At 44.1% G+C, this 19,585-nt stretch overlaps 1 protein-coding gene across 1 annotated transcript in view; it reads left to right on the top strand.

Annotated features, from left to right (window-relative positions):
* LOC126417035 (ras-responsive element-binding protein 1-like) overlaps nucleotides 1-16,272 on the top strand; it is a 465,403-nt gene extending 449,131 nt beyond the window's left edge. The window contains exons 5-6 of the mRNA XM_050084927.1: nucleotides 10,465-10,633; nucleotides 15,804-16,272. Coding sequence (XP_049940884.1) covers nucleotides 10,465-10,633; nucleotides 15,804-16,272 — 638 coding nt within the window. The remainder of the gene's footprint in view (nucleotides 1-10,464; nucleotides 10,634-15,803) is intronic.
* Nucleotides 16,273-19,585: the final 3,313 nt, after the last annotated feature.

Raw genomic sequence — 19,585 nt, 5'->3', positions numbered from 1 at the left:
CTTTTACTTATTGTGCGTGGTCTCCTTCGAAATACTCTTCTCCACAATTGATACTTCGCTTCCAAAGCCGTTTAAACTTCGGAAAGCAGCCTTGGTACGCCTCTTGCTGGATCCCGCGAAGCGTAGCCTGCGAATTTTCTTTTATCTCGTCTATCGTCGCAAATTTTCGTCCTTTCAGCGGGGTTTTCAACTTTGGAATTAAAAAAGTCCGCAGGGGGCCAGGTCTGGAGAATACCGAGGATGAGGCAGCACAGTGATTTCGTTTTTTATGCAATAGCCACGCACCAACAGGGATGAATGTGCGGATGCGTTATCGTGATGCAAGAGCGATGAATTGTCTCGCCACTTTTCAGACCATTTCCTTCTCGCATTTTCTCTCTCAGGCGCCGCATCACGTCCCAATACTACCATCATTAACAGTTTGTCCTTGTGGCACAAATTCATGATGAACTAATCCTTCAAAGTCAAAGAAAACTGTCAATAGGACTTTGGCATTTGACCTGACCTGACTAGCTGGCGAAAAAGCCTTGGAGAACCTTTCCCGTCCCACTGTGAGGACTGAATCTTGGTCTCAACATCATAACCGTAGACCCACGTCTCATCACCAGCTATGATTCTCTTAAGAAACATCTCGTTTTCATTTGCGCGATCCAAAAGCTCTTCACAGATTGCGAGGCGGGGGTGTTTCTGGTCTTGACTCATGAACCGTGGGACGAACTTGGCGACAATACGATGCATTCCAAGATGCTGTGTCAGGACTTCATGACATGATCCAACTGAAATATTACGTTCTACTGCAATTTCTCGGACAGTCTGCCTCGCATTGGCATGCACATTTCCGTTGAAGTTCCTGACATGAGCGTCGTTGGTAGACGTCCTGAACGAGGGCCATCTTTAACTTCGGTCCGGCCATTTTTTAACCATGGGAACCATTCGTAACACCGAGTGCGGCTTAAGCACTCATCACCATAGGTTTCCTGCATCGTTTGGCGTGTCTCTGTAAAGGTTTTCGTAAGTTTCACGCAAAATTTAATGCAGACGCGTTGCTCCTCTTACTCTGCCATCTCGAAATTCGGAAACGGTGCGACACAACGTTCTACCCAGTAAAAAAGTTCCAGTGTGTGTGAGTTCCAAAGGGACCAAAGTGCTGAGGTCATCGGTCCCTAGACTTACACACTACTTAAAGTAACTTAAACTGCGTTATGCTAAGAGCAACACACACACCCACGCCCGAGGGAGGACTCGAGCCTCCGGCGGGAGGGGCCGCGCAGTCCGTGACATGGCGCCTCAAACCGCACGGCCACTCCGCGCGGCTCTACCCAATAGAGCACTGAACAATAACTGACAGACATACAACAGTGAACCCTCCGGCAGTTACACATTAAACATACGGCTGTATGTCTTAGGAGCTATGAACACTACATCTTCGATACTGTGAGTCAAATTTCTTCTACTGCTAGCTCTTTTCTTTCCATATTTTTAGTGGTTATAGTATGGATTAAAATAAGAAAAAAATGATTCTAAAGTGCATACCATAAGACCTATGAGCACTTGTTCTTCTTGGTTACTGTGAAACGCACATCCTCTATTGCACAAGTGCTCATAGCTCTTAAGGTAAGCGTTTTAGCGTCGATATTTACTGGACTTTTATGCTTCGAATGATCGTACCTGTCGTATCCCTAAATGTTGTTCACTCCTCTAGAGATGCCCTGAGTACGTTGATGTAGACATGGAAATCATCAGTAATTTCGGTGGCAAGTGTGGTATTCCTCTGGTGTTTTGTGGGAGTGATACTGAAGGAAGAGTAATTATTCTACATTCTCTCGTGCGTTTTCGGAACCGTTGAGAGTTTCATGTGCCAGAGAAGTGCAGTAGGATTTTTACTTGTTTTGTTAGGACGTGGGGAGTTCATATTGTCTACGCTATTCATATCTGATGACGAAGATGTGCTTGTGACAAAAATTACAAGACGGCCTAGGACTTCTCGTGGTCTTAATTCTAAAACTGGACATGAATCTCGAGATTTCGGCGTGTAGATAAAGGAATTGAACTGTAAACCCAGTCAAGACCCCCGGTCCGGTTTGATTTTTCATTCCTCGCTTTAGGTAGTACATCTGTACCTATTACAGTTAAGTTGAATTTAAGGAACAAACTGCGCTATTCAGTTTTAATACAGCGGACGTTGCCAGAAAGGGTCAGCATGTTCCATTATTTTTTAATTTATATACATCTACACTAAGCCACCTTACGGTTTGTGGCGCAGGGTAATTTGTATACCACTCTCACTTGCGGCTTTTCCTGTTCCATTCGGGAATCGTAAGCCTCCGTGCAAGCTCGAATCTCTTTAATCTCGCCTTCGTGCTCCTCTCGCGAAAGATACGTGTGATGAAGCAATATATTGGTTGGCTCTTCCAGGAACGTACGCGCTCGGAATTTCAACAGTAAAGCATGCCGTGGTGCAGAACGCTTCTCTTGAAACGTGTGGCACTTGCGTTGGCGGAGAGCATCTGCTAGGCGGGCGATATCGCTCTTGCTCGTAGAACCAAGGATCTTAGGCGTGCAGAGACAATTCTCACAGAGCTAGCCGTCATGAGCGCCTATTTTAGAAAGTGGCGACTTAAACCCAGTAAAGTAAAACTGAAGTATGTACATTCCATCTGACAAACAAACAAACTACCGCGGAGCTCAGAGTGAAACTTAGTGGAAACACTCTTTACCATAACAAGTACGCTTGGTGTCACCCTTGACCGCACCCTTTCATATAGAAAATATCTTGAAAATAGTGCTGCCAAGATAAAAACCCGTAACAATATTATTCAAAAATTGTGTGGAACGACATGGGTAGCTTGCGCACATCATCCATTGCGCGGTTGATAACAGGGTAATCCGACCAATATCGACTTATTTGCTCCCTCTGCTGAACAACATCTATCCACCAGCAATCCGCAGAAACAACATCTATCCACCAGCAATCCGCAGAAACGAGCCCTTGTTTATGGAATACGGCAAGCTACAGGAGAACCTGGCATTACTCATACAGGAGGACATACCAAATTTACGACGAAGTAGACTCCGTTCAAAAAACACATCTTTACGGCGAGCAGAAGAGCTAGACGCGAATAATACTAGAGTGAAAGACCTGTGGAACCAGAGCTGTCAGCTTACTGAAAATCCTGACGAGCATGAGTGGTTCCAAAAGTATAACTGGGAGCATGCTGGCACAGAACTCGACAGGAAGCTGGGTCAAATTGAACAGAACTCGCACTGGGCATGGACAATGCGCAGACTCTCTTTACAAATGGGGTGCTGCAGAATCTCTGGTTTGCGACTGTGGGGCTCTCAGACAATCAAGCACATTAGAGATGAATGCCCCTTGCATTGCTACCAGGGGATTTGGAGCGACCTCATGAAAGCTGGTGATACGGCTCTTGTATGGATTAGAAACCTAGATATTGACATTTATTTAGTTTTATGCGTAGTTTTGTATTTTCATACTCCTGTTATGTATAGTAATACTAATGTTATATAACTGTAATTTTAAATTGCATGTGAGCCATACGAATAAGTAACAAATAATCCGTCGTCACGTTTTCGCGCTTACTAAATGAACGTGTAACGAAACATGTTGGCTCTGCTTTATTTCCTCTATCAAACCCCATCTGGTTCGGTTCCCAGACTGACCAGCAGTATTCAAGTATCGGTCGAACGAGAATTTTGTAAGCTATCTCCTCTATGCGTGGACTATATTTCCTGAGGATTCTTCTAATGAATCTCTCTAGCCTCTGTCTTACCTCCGATTACTTTTATGTGATCATTCCACTTCAAATTTCCCCGTACGCATACTCCTAGATATGTTATGGATGTGATTGTTTTCGGTGATACTTCTGCAATAGTGTAATCGTACAATAATTGGTCTCTGTGTGTCTTCCTGCATTTGGCTACACTTTTCTAGTGATTCTCTGTATAAGAAAGCATGATCCGCGGCAAGCCTCATGGAACTTCCCGACGTTATCCGCTGCGTCATTTCTATATACCGTGCAAAGTAAAGTTGTGGTTATTTACGTGGTAGCCTTGCATCGTTTGAGAATCTCATGGAGTAACAGCTTCCATTGGTAATAACTGTTTGCCGTTATTGTATTCTAGGCACATAATCCATAAACATAGGGTACTAGTGCTCTAAGACTAGATTGATCTGAATTTCGGACAGTGGAATTTTACAGAGAAAATCTGGTGTTTACAAAGGGTTAGACTGTAATTGTTTCGCTGTATAAGCAACCACATCTCACGAGTAATAGCTTGGCGTGCTTGCAGTTACGCAATGGGAGAATCTGCATTCATTTCGGCACAACAATGCCCAAAAGTCACGGACGGCGGCAAGGTGGAATATGAACTGCCAGTATTGTGTGGAGCTACTAGCTTCTGAAACCTTGGTCGAAGGATTTACAAGATTATTACTCACATTGTCACAGTTGCCACTGAACACTCTGTTGATCTGATAGTACAGCTTAGCGATAGAATCCGTTCAAAATGTACATCTTCCCTAACAAGACTCTGTTTTGTGAGCCTTATTGATCAAATGCTGCAATTGGACATACTGAGAGCCTTTGTTTTATTCTCTTGTGTGAATCAACACCATTCGTTCTGGCACATTGAATTGTTTTGGAGTAAATAAATCCGTTCATAATCTGCATTCAGAACTAACTACAAGCAACGATGAGATTTACAGCATGGAGCAGAAATGAGATTCTTTACTTTCGGTGTTGTGCTTCAGTGGTTATGATTACATTATCTTATGGATAACCTCAATTTAAATATTAAAAACAATCCATATTACGATAGCAGTTTCAGTTTTCCAATGTGGAAAATGTAGAAATGTCTCCTGTAGTTTTTTTTAAAGGTAATCAAAATAAAGGGAGACAAGAATATGAAACACGTTCTCGAAGGCTTTTCCCACAGCAGGGGAAGTCTCAAATTATGTCTGCAGGACAACGTACGTCCTCACGAAAGAGGATCATATCAGCAATAATATAAATGACCCTCGCTCTTGAACGAAGCAATTTTTAAAAGTGATTGATAACACAGCGAGAATGAACCTCATGGGAAAATTTTTAGATTTGTTTGGTTGGTTTTTTTTATTACCTCCTTTAAAGTGCGGTAATTACGCATGCAGTTGCAGTAGTTACAGGTGTTTCTCTCGTATCCTCTAAATCGAGGTTTTGTATTTCCTCCTGCATTTCTACTTCGGTTATTGGATGTTCAGCCCATACACGTGTGTGTTGAGTACTTTGGTCAGTTTTGTGGCTTCCCATGGATATAATGAAGCATGCGTTTGTTCCTATTATATGAAGCACCGTGCATTGCTTTCCTGCGAAACAAGGCTTGCATTTTATTCAGGAAGCACTTTAGATTTCAACTTTCTTGGTTTTTCTTCGTTTGTATCATTTGAGGGTCACAGATACGTGTTGTTTTTTTTTAGAAAGGAAAACAGGATAGAGGCCTGTGGAATGGAGCCCCGCAGAGATCTGTGGTACAGTGAAGATGCGCTACAGGCGGATGTGGAAGCGTCTGTCTTACCACAGCCAGGAAGCGGTCAGAATTATATGGCTGAGCAATACCATCTGCCCGCAGTCCTTATCGCGCCGTCTCTTGCATCATGTATCAGCCCCAAGATGCCTGTGGTCCCTCGCGTCTTCTCATCTCCCGGAAATTACCAAAAGAAATAAGGAATTTTAATTTAAAAATTAAGAGATAAGCTATATATACCGATAAACTTGGATGTATCTTACACTCATCACTAATATTTCTTGCAAATATACGTTGACACACTTATTTCTCCCGATCGTTATGTATCGAAATCTGATTTGAAGATTTCTGATTGCGAGGCAAAGGCTGATATACATAGCGCTAACGAAATATGCTTTAGACTGTCCAGTTCTCACAATAACGCGCTGTTCAAAATTTAGACAATAGAGAGGAAAATCTCACGCTGGTTACTGGACTGTAACAGCTGTGATGCTAAAGTAACCTCCGAGCGAGAGAAGAAGAAATAAAATGCTGAGTTGATACCTCCAGAACGGCACTTGACACCTGCCGATGTTAAATCTGAAGTTTATAGATGGACGACCAACGACTATTAGCAATTTTAAGTTTCCAGAATCAACGAAATGCCCGTTTCGAATGTTAGGCCACACAGGTAAGGATTTGATATCTCTCAAACAACCAAAAACTCTTTTAGTGCAGCGTGGCTCGCCGGTACTTATTATAAGTGAAGTTACTCTCCGAATGATACTGCGTCGTTTGAACGCCGCTGTGTGTTTTCATGCAATATTTGTCGGCTTTCATTTTCTTTCCGCGATCTTGAACTTTCCTTTTTTACTCTCAGATAACAGCGGACCGCGATAGGAGGCAAGGGAACTTCCAAAGAGATACATTGATGGAGGGAATCTGTAACCGCATAATCAACGGACAGCACCTGAAAATTGCGATAGGCTTTGAAGATGGACCTTTGTTTAATTTTTTTCTTGAAACTATCGTCGTCGCAGGCAGATATTTGGTAAAATGATGTCTGAGTAACCGAGCGGTGAATCAGACTTCAGATTTTTACAGCGAGTATTGTTAAACGAAATGAGAAAGTTAATATTTTCTACAACGGCTGGACCTGAGAAAAACCCTGTCTTTCTTAATTCAAGAACCAATGCTGGTGCGTCGATGATGGAACAATTAAACTCCTTGTGGCCTTGGAGATGTGAAAATATTTTTTTTTATTTTACGTTCAGCTGTTGTACAGTGGTTCCCCCTGTCGACAGCAGGTGGCAAGAGCGCCCAAGTTCTCCGGTGTGGTATTCCGCTGTGCCGGCAGAGCGCAGCACTTTGCAAACACAGCCACTGGTGACAGGATCGCAACTCTTCCGTGTGTACCACTAACACTGACGAACTAGCTAACTCCGCAGCTGAATTCCGGGCAGAAGATTGCTCTGGAACAGTGATGGATAATATATTAAACTTTGAAATGCGTGGAAAACTCAAACTGTGGGAGGTTGAAGTTTGTGACCTGCAGTAATCTTCTGCGCAGATTACCCACGAGACTTGAAAGATGTCGCCGCGCTGTGCGGGAGAATAATCGCGTTTTCCCACGACCACATAATGGCAGTGACTTTTTCCTCTCTGGCGACGTATTACTGCTTACATAAGACAGTGAATCTTGGTTCCCGGGAACGTGCTCCAAGGACTTCTCCCTTCGAAATTTTGACCGTTTCTGCAGCTTTAGGCTCGTCATTGTGTGACGATGGAAGCGTCCTTCATTTGGAGGGACAAGTAATCTTAAGACCACATGCAGCTCCGCCAAGGCTGTTGCGGTGAAGAATATGTTTCTATTTTATATGCTGTCATCGGGATAAAGTGGGAGGCCCTAGGAAAATGCACGAACTGCTTACTTCGAGCCTGGAGACGATTAGACAGCAAGGGCGATAATTTGGATTTCAAACAAATTTTGCTTTCGCGCCCTCACTGCTCAACTTGAGTACTACAGGGACAATGAACATAATAGAAATTTGCTGGACAATAGAAAGCTTTTGTTGTTCCAGCGAAAAGAAAGCAACGCGAGCACAACGACGACGTCTGGATGAAATATTTCAACGTGTCTACATCATTTGTATCAATAACACATCACTTTATAATATGTCGAGTACCAACACGAACATTCCTTGCTGATCTCAGTCCGTAACATTTTAACCCAGCACAGGCATCCACCGCCAAGAAGAAAGATTACGCGGAACGTGAAGATTCAGACCACTTAAAAATATTTTCGTGCTAACGTACTCTCTATAACATAATCACCGTCGATGTCGGATTGTTGTGAGATTTCAGATGAGGATTTTGGAGAACAGGCGAACTGCACTCGGAGCTGGTCGCACACGAGCGGATTTTAGCGAATTGGTTTTTTGTCAGTTGTAGCCTTATATGTCAGCTTCATGACAAAGTGCCTAACATTTCGGTAATGATCATAGTAGTTGTGTCATATCGCATATAAGAATCACAGTGCCTGAAGTTCCGAAAGATTGCAATGAAAATTTGCGACCGCAAGCGCCAGCGATAAAGCTAGAATGAAGTAGTCATAACACCCCCTCATAACTCACTGACGGTTTGAGATACCGAAATAGATTTTGGGAAATGGTAGCGCGCAAAGGAGAGAGTATTTTGCCGGATGGTAAATGCGCAGAAGTTTCTTATCTACCGCTATATGCGAGTAACTGCAGACTTTTTCAATAAAATGGTGTAAGTTTTTAACAGACACGGACAGCTGGTGAAATGTGAATTGGTGTGGCTTTGCAACAAGATAAGTGAAGATGTCACACTTTTATATTTATACTGAGAATGTTCTTTTTTTATAAGCTTTTAATTTGATTTGTTACTCGATTAGTACATCATTGGCTCAGTATACTATCGCAACTGCAACTGCATGTTAAGGATGTTAGCGGCGTGACATTGTGTAAACTGTGCTTTGGTTTCAAATGGTCCAAATGGCTCTGAGCACTATGGGACTTAACATCTGAGGTCATCAGTCCCCTGGAACATAGAACTACTTAAACCTAACCAGCCTAAGGACATCACACACGTCCATGCCCGAGGCAGGATTCGAACCTGCGACCGTAGCGGTCGCGCGGTTCCAGACTGAAGCGCCTAGAAGCGCTCGGTGCTTTGGTTTACTAAAAGAAGCAAGTTTAACATGGGAACCAGAGAAATGTATGTGATATTCGAAATTCGCTACTGATAAGTGAGTGGTTTTAAGTGGCAGCAAGTTTTAGTTGCTCCATGTATAATAAACGAGGTGGGCCAGTGACCACTTCCAAAAACTTACACAACTGTACCGCGAAATACCTGGTATGAAACAAGCATGCAAAAAAAAAAAAAAAAAAAAAAAAACAAGCGTAAATAGAGAAGGTTGAAACACATACAGGCAGTATTCTAACTATGGACCAAAGAGCTGTAAAAACTAACAACATTGCCCCCCCCCAAAAAAAAAGTGCTAGTAGACAATGTGTCCTGATGTGAGCGAAAATCAGATATAATATATCGTAAGTAATATTAACGTCTTTTGTAATGAACTTTTCTTAGATGTAGAAAGTAAGCCAGATTGTAAATATATTTCATTACAGACCACTGACGATACTTACATTACCAGCTGGAAGAGGTATTTACCGAAAACCGAATTTATTAGCCAATGTTAACATATTGACAGAATGTAGTAATAGGTCCCCCTCCCCTCAGCGGTTTAGGATCTTGAGCATTTTCTTTATGTATCAGACACTTCTCCGACCGAGAGCATGGTACTCAGGAACCAAGAAACTTCACCTTGTGAATGGTGTGAACTGTGATGTAGGTGCATTACTTTTCGTGCTTTAGCTAAGTTTTCTTCAGTAGCTGCATAAAATAGCTCGACCCGATAAGATAACGATTCCGCGCCTGAGGATCCTCTGAAACAGACTTTTTATGGAGAGCGTACTGAAAAATCTTTTGCAGTTGCTGGCAATATTAACTACATACTTACAGCTATCTGTGGTTTCTCACGACACTGATAAACAGCTACAGCTAAAAGGACAGCAAAAGCTTTGAGAGGTTAACTCTGACAGCTGCGAAATTCTCTTACCTGCTAAGGTACTCAGACACTACCCAACTTCAATTCTGCCCACCATCTCCTCGTTCGCAAACTTCAGCATGCATCCTGGTCATACATTCCGGTTCACGTACAGTGCGCTATACAGTTTTAATCTGTCTGGAAGTTTCAAAGCAGCCACATTCTGATGCAAAGCACCTTAGAATGTGTACCGTCAGAAGTATAAAAATGGTTCAAATGGCTCTGAGCACTATGGGACTTAACATCTGAGGTCATCAGTCCCCTAGAACTTAGAACTACTTAAACCTAACCAACCTAAGGACATCACACACATCCATGCCCGAGGCAGGATTCGAACCTGCGACCGCAGCGGTCGCGCGGTCAGAAGTATAATCTTCTTTCTTCTTTCGCGACTGCCTTTATCCCGCATTGTGCGCAGGGTCAAGTACGGATTTGGTATGGTTAATTTTAAGGGGTGGCCGGATGCCCTTACTGCCGCCACTGCATACCCCCCGGGACGGAATGAGTGTACCCCAGCTGTCTGCGTCTAGTGTAAATCGTGAAATAGTGTCAATGTGTTTCAAATGTCTGCAAGTCCTGTAACTGAGGCGGGACGTGGGGAGCAGCCCGGTATTCACCTAGTAGGATGTGGAAAACCGCCTAAAACCCACATCCAGGCTGGTCAGCACACCGGCCATCGTCGTTACTCCACCGGGCGGATTCGATCCGGGCCCGGCGCGCCTACCCGAGTCCAGGAAGCAGCGCGTTAGCGCTCTCGGCTACCCTGGAAAGTGATTTTTTATCGTCTTCCGAGTGAAATACAACTGCTGTCACATAGTATTATTTCACAGATGCCAGTTCGGATCCGGTCTCTGCCGACGACAAATGCAGCCCCGCCGTGCAGCAAGAGACGTCTCGCACGGACGTGGAAATGTCCGGCGAGCGCCCTGTGGCAGCGGAGACCGCCAAGCCTGTAGAAGATGAGGACGTCTTGCCAAAGGAGGATTCCGTCGCCAAGAGGTAAGGGAGCGCAGCAGCGGTACTAATAAACTGTTGTCATAAACCTTTTATTTTTGTGTTTTCCCTTCAGAGTAATCCATAACGGAAGACTCCCACCTTTTCCGTCATTGTCGAAACGCTTCCACCAGTGCAGTAGCTTTGGATCACGTCTGTGGTCTCCAAGCGGTGGTGTTTTAATGTTTCTTTTATCATCGGCTACAGGAGAGGCAGCAGGGGCTAAGAGGGACAGTGGGATAGGTGAGACACGAAACTTGTGCAGTGTCGAATTGCGTTGAACAGCCCACGATTAGTTTTATTGTAGATTGAAGCCTCTTTCTGTGCACAGTTCTAAATACTAACGATAATGGCGTGTGACGAGGGCCTCCAGTCGGGTAGACCGCTCGCCTGGTGCAAGTCTTTCGATTTGACGCCACTTCGGCGGCTTGCGCGTCGATGGGGATGAAATGATGTTGATGATTAAGACAACACAACACCCAGTCCCTGAGCGGGGAAAATTTCCGACCCAGCCGGGAATCGAACCCGGGCCCTTAGGATTTGACAGTCTGTTGCGCTGACTACTCAGCTACCGGGGGCGGGCTTCTAAATACTGTAGTAGGCCGACAGTTCTTTATTTCCTCACGGACACGGAATGCGAAATAGAAACTCCGCCCCACGCTATTATTCTTCTCGTTTCACGATAGTTTTTTCCAGGAACCTGTGATCACCGTTTCTATTTCCAAGCACCTTCTTACTGATGGCCGCACGATTCTCCTGCTGTGCGGCTGTGAGCGCTCTGGCCGATGTTCTTAGCTCTATTCTGTAGTAATATGCATCTGATAACCGAATCCTTTATGGAGTGTAGCCATGTATGGAAGTGAAACATGGACGATAAATAGTTTGGACAAGAAGAGAATAGAAGCTTTCGAAATGTGGTGCTACAGAAGAATGCTGAAGATTAGATGGGTAGATCACATAACTAATGAGGAAGTATTGAATAGGATTGGGGAGAAGAGAAATATGTGGCACAACTTGACCAGAAGAAGGGATCGGTTGGTAGGACATGTTCTGAGGCATCAAGGGATCACCAATTTAGTATTGGAGGGCAGCGTGGAGGGTAAAAATCGTAGAGGGAGACCAAGAGATGAATACACTAAGCAGATTCAGAAGGATGTAGGTTGCAGTAGGTACTGGGAGATGAAAAAGCTTGCACAGGATAGAGTAGCATGGAGAGCTGCATCAAACCAGTCTCAAGACTGAAGACCACAACAACAACAACCGAATCCTAACGTCAGCTAACGTTAAGAGCTTCTTGAGAGTGTAACTTTCCTGCTCTGCAATAAACATACTGACAGAGACAGTAATACTTTAAGATGTGCTTGATTTTAATTGACGTTGGTGAATTCGGCTGTGAGATAAGTAACATTGGTCGTTTACCTCAGGGGCAGAGAGGTAAGCAGCATGGCCACTAAGCTGTGGATGTGAGAAGAGGAATCTTTCATTGTCTGTCTTCCAGTACTGACAACTCACAGGCATGCGCGACTCGTACCGATAAGACGCTGTGGTATATATTCTAACGTGGAAGTAACATGCAAATGCGGTACGTATTTGTAGCAAAGTATATGAAATTAAATTAAGGCTGTTATAATACAACGCAGTGAGTGTAAGAAAAATGGCGTTCGAAACATGTAGTTAATATTTTTGACTGCGTGTCATTTTGTAAAGTGCATTTAAATTTAAGTACAAGTACTGTTGTTAATCAGTTAATCATTCATCCACACAGGCAATACAACAACACGTCGTTAGGCATGCCTGTCGGGTTACTGAGGGTGGTTGCAAGATGAAATTAATACACTAGTGGCCATTAAAATTGCTACACCAAGAAGAAATGCAGATGATAAACGGGTATTCATTGGACAAATATATTATACTAGAACTGACATGTGATTACATTTGCACGCAATTTGGGGGCATAGATCCTGATAAATCAGTACCCAGAACAACCACCTCTGGCCGTAATAACGGCCTTGATACGCCTCGGCATTGTGACAAACAGAGCTTGGATGGCGTGTACAGGTACAGCTGCCCATGCAGCTTCGACACGATACCACAGTTCATCAAGAGTAGTGACTGGCGTATTGTTACGAGCCAGTTGCTCGCCCACCATTGACCAGACGTTTTCAGTTGGTGAGAGTTCTAGAGAATGTGCTGGCCAGGGCAGCAGTCGAACATTTTCTGTATCCAGAAAGTCCCGTACAGGACCTGCAACATGCGGTAGGGTTTTGCAGGGATCGAATGAAGGGTAGAGCCACGGGTCGTAACACATCTGAAATGTAATGTCCACTGTTCAAAGTGCCGTCAATGCGAACAAGAGGTGACCGAGACGTTTAACCAGTGGCACCCCATACCATCACGCCGGGTGATACACCAGTATGGCGATGACAAATACACGCTTCCAGTGTGCGTTCACCGCGATGTCGCCAAACACAGATGCGACCATTATGATGCTGTAAACAGAATCTGGATTCATCCGAAAAAATGACGTTTTGGCATTCGTGCACCCAGGTTCGTCGTTGAGTACACCATCGCAGGCGCTCCTGTCTGTGATGCAGCGACAAGGGTAACCGCAGCCATCGTCTCCGAGCTGATAGTCCATGCTGCTGCAAACGTCGTCGAACTGTTCGTGCAGATGGTTGTTGTCTTGCAAACATCCCCATCTGTTGTCTCAGAGATCGAGACGTGGCTGCACGATCCGTTACAGCCATCGGATAAGATGCCTGTCATCCCGATGCTAGCGATACGAGACCGTTGGGATCCAGGGCGGCGTTCCGTATTACCCTCCTGAACCCACCGATTCCATATTCTGCTAACAGTTATTGGATCTCGACCAACGCGAGCAGCAACGTCGCGATACGATAAACCGCAATCGCGATAGGCTACAATCCGACGTTTATCAAAGTCGGAAACGTGATGGTACGCATTTCTCCTCGAGGCATCACAACATCGTTTCACCAGGCCACGCCGGTCAACTGCTGTTTGTGTGTGAGAAATCGGTTGGAAACGTTCCTCATGTCAGCACGTTGTGGGTGTTGCCACCGGCGCCAACATTGTGTGAATGCTCTGAAAAGCTAATCATTTGCATATCACAGCATCTTCTTCCTGTCGGCTAAATTTCGCGTCTGTAGCACGTCATCTTCGTGGTGTAGCAATTTTTATGGCCAGTAGTGTAATTCGTCATGAAGTGTTCCGAATGGTGGTGACTTTTCACGACTGCTATATTAGGGGCCAGTGGCCAACTTACCGCGTCCTTTATGTTGCTGTTGGGGACTCATTAACATATTAAGTAGGTTACCAATTTATGAGATTGGTACATATGGGGCCCGAGGTGCCGTCCACTGTGTCAGTATTGGCTCTTGAGCAACCAGGTTTGATGACCACTGTTCTAATTACATATTACTAGCCAGTAAATCACCATGCTTTGGGCTCAACATCGAGCTGTAGCTTCCCTCAACTGTAGGTAACTGCCTAAGTTCAAAGATCGCAATGGGACGCCCAGGGGCGGATCCCCCCTGACAGAGATCCTGGATCCGCCCCTGGGCACGCCACATACGCGTGTATCGTGCCCAGTAAAGCAATATTACCAGGTCTACCGTTATGAAATGAGCGTTAAGATACAAATGTGTCGTTAGGGAACATTTGTTGTGAACGAGCCTTAATTTTTTTTGTTTGGTTGGTATGGCATCTGTCAAAGATATTTAGTATACATCAAGTCATGGAACAAACATCATATGTTTTCATCGTGTTAACAATGTCGAATTTTGTACCAGAAAGTGATGATTTGCGGAAATCATTAATTTTTTGTTTTCATTTGAAAAAAAAAAAAAAGTGCTGCAGAGTCGCATCGAATGCTTTTCGAGGCATATGGTGATCATGCTCTATCAGAAGCAACAGGCAAAAGATGGTTTCAACGGTTCAAAAATAATGATTTTGATGTAAGAAATGAAGAACGTGGAAGACCACAAAAAAAGTTCGAAGACGCCGAATTGCAAGCAATATTGGATGAAGATGATACTTTGAGTTAGAAGCAAATGGCAGGAATGCTAAATGTTGCACAACAAACAATTTCTGACCGTTTGAAAGCTATGGGAAAGATCCAAAAGTGTGGAAAATGGGTGCCACATGAATTGAATGAAAGGCCGAAAAACCATTTGTCAAATTTCGCTTCAAAGACATGAAAGAAAATCAATTTTGCATGGAATTGTTACTGGCGATGAGTACGCAGCTCGTGGTCGTGCGGTAGCGTTCTCGCTTCCCACGCCCGGGTTCTCGGGTTCGATTCCCGGCGGGGTCAGGGATTTTCTCTGCCTCGTGATGACTGGGTGTTGTGTCCTGTCCTTAGGTTAGTTAGGTTTAAGTAGTTCTAAGTTCTAGGGGACTGATGACCATAGATGTTAAGTCCCATAGTGCTCAGAGCCATTTGAACCATTTTACTGGCGATGAAAAATAGATTTATTTTAAGTATCCTAAACGGGAACAATCATGGGTTAATCCGGGACAACCATCAACGTCGACTGGAAAACCAGATCGATTCGGCAAGAAGACAATTCTCAATGTTTGGTGGGATCAGAAATGTGTGGTGTATCATGAGCTTCCAAAACCCGGTGAAACTGTGAATACTAATCGCTACAGACAACAAATGATCAATTTGAATTATGCATTGATCGAAAAAAGACCAGAATGGGCCAGAAGACATGGCAAAGTAAGTTTTTTACACGACAGTGCACCTGCACGCAAAGCAAAACTGGTTCGGGATACAACCAAACCACTTGGCTGGGAGCTGCTACCCCACCCGCCGTATTCACCATACTTGGCCCCTTCCGACTACCATTTGTTTTCATCAATGGGACACGCATTGCCTGAGGAACACTTCGGTTCCTACGAAGAAGTCGAAAATTGGGTTTCTGATTAGTCTGCTTCAAAAGACGAAATTGGCCTGGTGTCCACAAATTGCCAGAAAGGTGGTCAAAATGTATAGAAAGCAATGGTCAGTACTTTGAATAAAATGTTTTTACTTTTGAATTCAAAATTAGTGTTTCATTTTCACAAAGAAACGCTCATTTCGTACCGGTACACCTGGTAGCTGTTGAAATCTACGTCTGGGATGAGAGCTTACCCCGAGCGGCTCTGTTTCTAGCAACGACGGCGACGGCGACGAGTGCACGGGAGCCGGCGCGGGTGCATTCGGCTGCCCCGCGTGCTCTGCGACGCTGCCGTCGCAGCACGCGCTGACTCTGCACCTGCGCTCGGAGCAGCACCGCGGCGGCGCGGGCGCGCCCTTCCCCTGCGGCGTCTGCGGGAAGGCCCTCAGCTCGGCGTCTTCGCGCGACCGCCACGCGCTCGTGCACTCCCGCGAGCGGCCCTTCCAGTGCCGCGTGTGCGGCGTCGCCTTCACCACCAACGGCAACATGCACCGCCATCTCCGCACGCACGATGCGGCTCCGGAAGCCTCGCCCGCTTCGAAGCGCCGCCGCGAGTCCTGCGGCAGCAGCAGCAGCAGCAGTAGCGGCGGCAGTAGCCGCGCGGGGAGTACCAGAGGCTCGTCGCCCCCTTCTCCGACTGTGTGCAACAAACGCAAGGTAGGTTTCAGCTCGGTAGGAAGCTGACGGCTTTACACTGAGGGGACTAAAGTCACGGGATATGCACATACACAGATGGCAGTAGTATCGTTTTACACGATCATACTTGCCAACCTTCAAAAATCAGGAGATTCAGTTTTAAAAATCAGGAGAAATCAGTAGATATGAAAGATCAACAGGCTGTGGCTTATTTTTGTATACATCTATGTTGTTGTTGTCTTCAGTCCTGAGACTGGTTTGATGCAGCTCTCCATGCTACTCTATCCTGTGCAAGCTTCTTCATCTCCCACTACTTACTGCAACCTACATCCTTCTGAATCTGCTTAGTGTATTCATCTCTTCGTCTCCCTCTACGACTTTCACCCTCCACGCTGCCCTCCAATGCTAAATTTGTGATCCATTGATGCCTCAGAATATGTCCTACCAACCGATCCCTTCTTCTTGTCAAGTTGTGCCACAAATTTCTCTTCTCTCCAATTCTATTCAATACCTCCTCATTAGTTATGTGATCTATCCATCTAATCTTTAGCATTATTCTGTAGCACCACATTTCGAAATCTTCTATTCTCTTCTTGTCTAAACTATTTATCGTCCATGTTTCACTTCCATACACGGCTACACTCCATACAAACACTTTCAGAAACGACTTCCTGACACTTAAATCTACACTCGATGTTAATAAATTTCTCTTCTTCAGAAACGCTTTCCTTGCCATTGCCCGTCTACATTTTATATCCTCTCTACTTCGACCATCATCAGTTGTTTTGCTCCCCAAATAGCAAAACTCATTTACTACTTTAAGCGTCTCATTTCGTAAACTAATTCCGGCAGCACCACTTTATTCAATTCGACTACATTCCATGATCCTCGTTTTGCTTTTGTTGGTGTTCATCTTATATCTTCCTTTCAAGACACTGTCCATTCCGTTCAACTGCTCTTCCAAGTCCATTGCTGTCTCTGAAGAATTACAATGTCATGTAAGTTTTTATTTCTTCTCCATGGATTTTAATACCTACTCCGAATTTTTCTTTTGTTTCCTTTACTGCTTGCTCAATATACAGATTGAATAACATCGGGGACAGGCTACAACCCTGTCTCACTCCCTTCCCAACCACTGCTTCCCTTTCATGCCCCTCGACTCTTATAACTGCCATCTGGTTTCTGTACAAATTGTAAATAGCCTTTTGCTCCCTGTATTTTACCCCTGCCTAAGACAACTGAAAAGTTTTCCTTTAAGGTGCCACCAACCTATATAACACATAGAAACTACAGTCTGTTGCAATAGAAAATGGCAATTTTTTCAAAGTCTGCGATTTCTTCTTTTTCCTTTTTTGCCATTAATCCGATAATTGCGACAGTGTTTGTCCTTCCGCAGCAGTATTTTTTCGCTATACTGCTGTCCGGGAACATTTTCCGAAACAGGTGACTATCATGGTCCGCGCAATTAATCGGCAAATTATGTTCTAAAATAAAAGACATAAATAAAATTCAGCATTTACAGTCCATCACTTTCACTTTTGTCACTGAATTCCAGTTTTTTGTTGTTATTGACGCACTTCAAATTGTCTCTGTGCTTTTTTGTTTCCGCATGTTTGGAAACATCACTTCTTCCACCATGTGATACACAAATATCACATCGGCAAACGGTACAAAAAGTGAACAACGATAACTAGTAAAAATAGGGAGAAATACTGGAATAATCGGGAGGCGGGAGAAAAAGTGGAAAATCGGGAGTCTCCCGCCTAAATCGGGAGAGTTCGCAGGTATGCACGATGTATAAAAGGGCAGTGCATTGGCGGAGCTGTCATTCGTGGTCACGTGATTTGTGTGAAAAGATAGAAGTAGATGCCCTCGGTGTAACAAAATTATTCAAATGACTCTGAGCACTATGCGACTTAACTTCTGAGGTCGTCAGTTGCCTAGAACTTAGAACTAATTAAACCTAACTAACCTAAGGACATCACACACATCCATGCCCGAGGCAGGATTCGAAACTGCGACCGGAGTCGTCGCTCGGCTCCAGACTGTAGTGCCTAGAACCGCACAGCCACTCCGGCCGACCTCGGTGTAACGAAGCAGCTTAAATCACTTAATAAAGGCGAGGCCTCTGGTCCAGATTGTATCCCAGTCAGGTTCCTCTCAGTGTATGCGCATAAAATAGCTCCATATTTAGCAATTATATACAACAACTCGCTCCGAGAAAGATATGTACCTAAAGACTGGAAAATTGCTGAAGTCACACCAATACCCAAAAAGGGAAGTAGGAGTAATCCGCTGAATTACAGACCTATATCACTAACTTCGATTTGCAGTAGGGTTTTAGAACATACACTGTATTCGAACATTGTGAAGTACCTCGACGAAAACGATTTATTGATATATTGTCAGCACAGATGCAGAAAATATCGTTCTTGTGAAACACAACTAGCTCTTTATACTCATGAAGCAATAAGTGCTATCGACAGGAGATGTCAAATTGATTCCACATTTTTAGATTTCCAAAAGGCTTTCGACACCGTTCTTCACAAGCGTCTTCTAACAACATTGCGTGCCTACGAAGTATCGCCTCAGTTGTGCGTCTGGATTCGTGATTTCCTGTCAGAAAGGTCACAGTTCGTAGTAATGGACGGAAAGTCATCCAGTAAAACGGAAGTAATATCCCGCGTTCTCCAAGGAAATGTTATAGGCCCTCTATCGTTCCTGATCTATATTAAAGACATAGGAGACAGTCTGAGTAGCCGTCTTAGATTGTTTGCAGATGATGCTGTCATTTACTGTCGGATGATCAAAACGACTTGCAAAATGATTTAGATAAGATATCTGTATGGTGCGAAAAGTGACAATTGACCCTGAATAAAGAAAAGTGCAAAGTTATTCACATGAGTACTAAAAGAAATCAGCTAAATTTTGATTAAGCGATAAGACACACAAATCTGGGGGCTGTAAGTTAAACTAAATACTTAGGGATTACCATTACAAATAACCTAAATTGGAACAATCACATAGATAATATTGTGGGTAGAGCGAACCAAAGACTGCGATTCGTTGGCAGAACACTTAGAAGGTGCAACAGGCCTACCAAAGAGACTGTGTACTCCTCCAAAGGAAGCTAAGTTTTGGGGCTATGGGGATGCGTGGATCTGTGTAAACCTGGGGGTCTGAGTGATGAGCCTCTCTTTACAAAATATATCTCTCTTTCCTCCATGCTGGCCAGCCATTTTAGTCTTCTTGTAGTTTTTAACATTGCAGATAATGCATTTGTTTGGCTTGTAATAAAATCAGCAGAGTTTTACCACACTACAATAATATCATCATTATTTCATTATTATGTTATTACATC

This window comes from Schistocerca serialis, chromosome 8 (assembly GCF_023864345.2).
Source record: "Schistocerca serialis cubense isolate TAMUIC-IGC-003099 chromosome 8, iqSchSeri2.2, whole genome shotgun sequence".
NCBI lineage: Eukaryota > Metazoa > Arthropoda > Insecta > Orthoptera > Acrididae > Schistocerca > Schistocerca serialis.
This window is presented reverse-complemented; position numbering and strand designations above follow the sequence as displayed.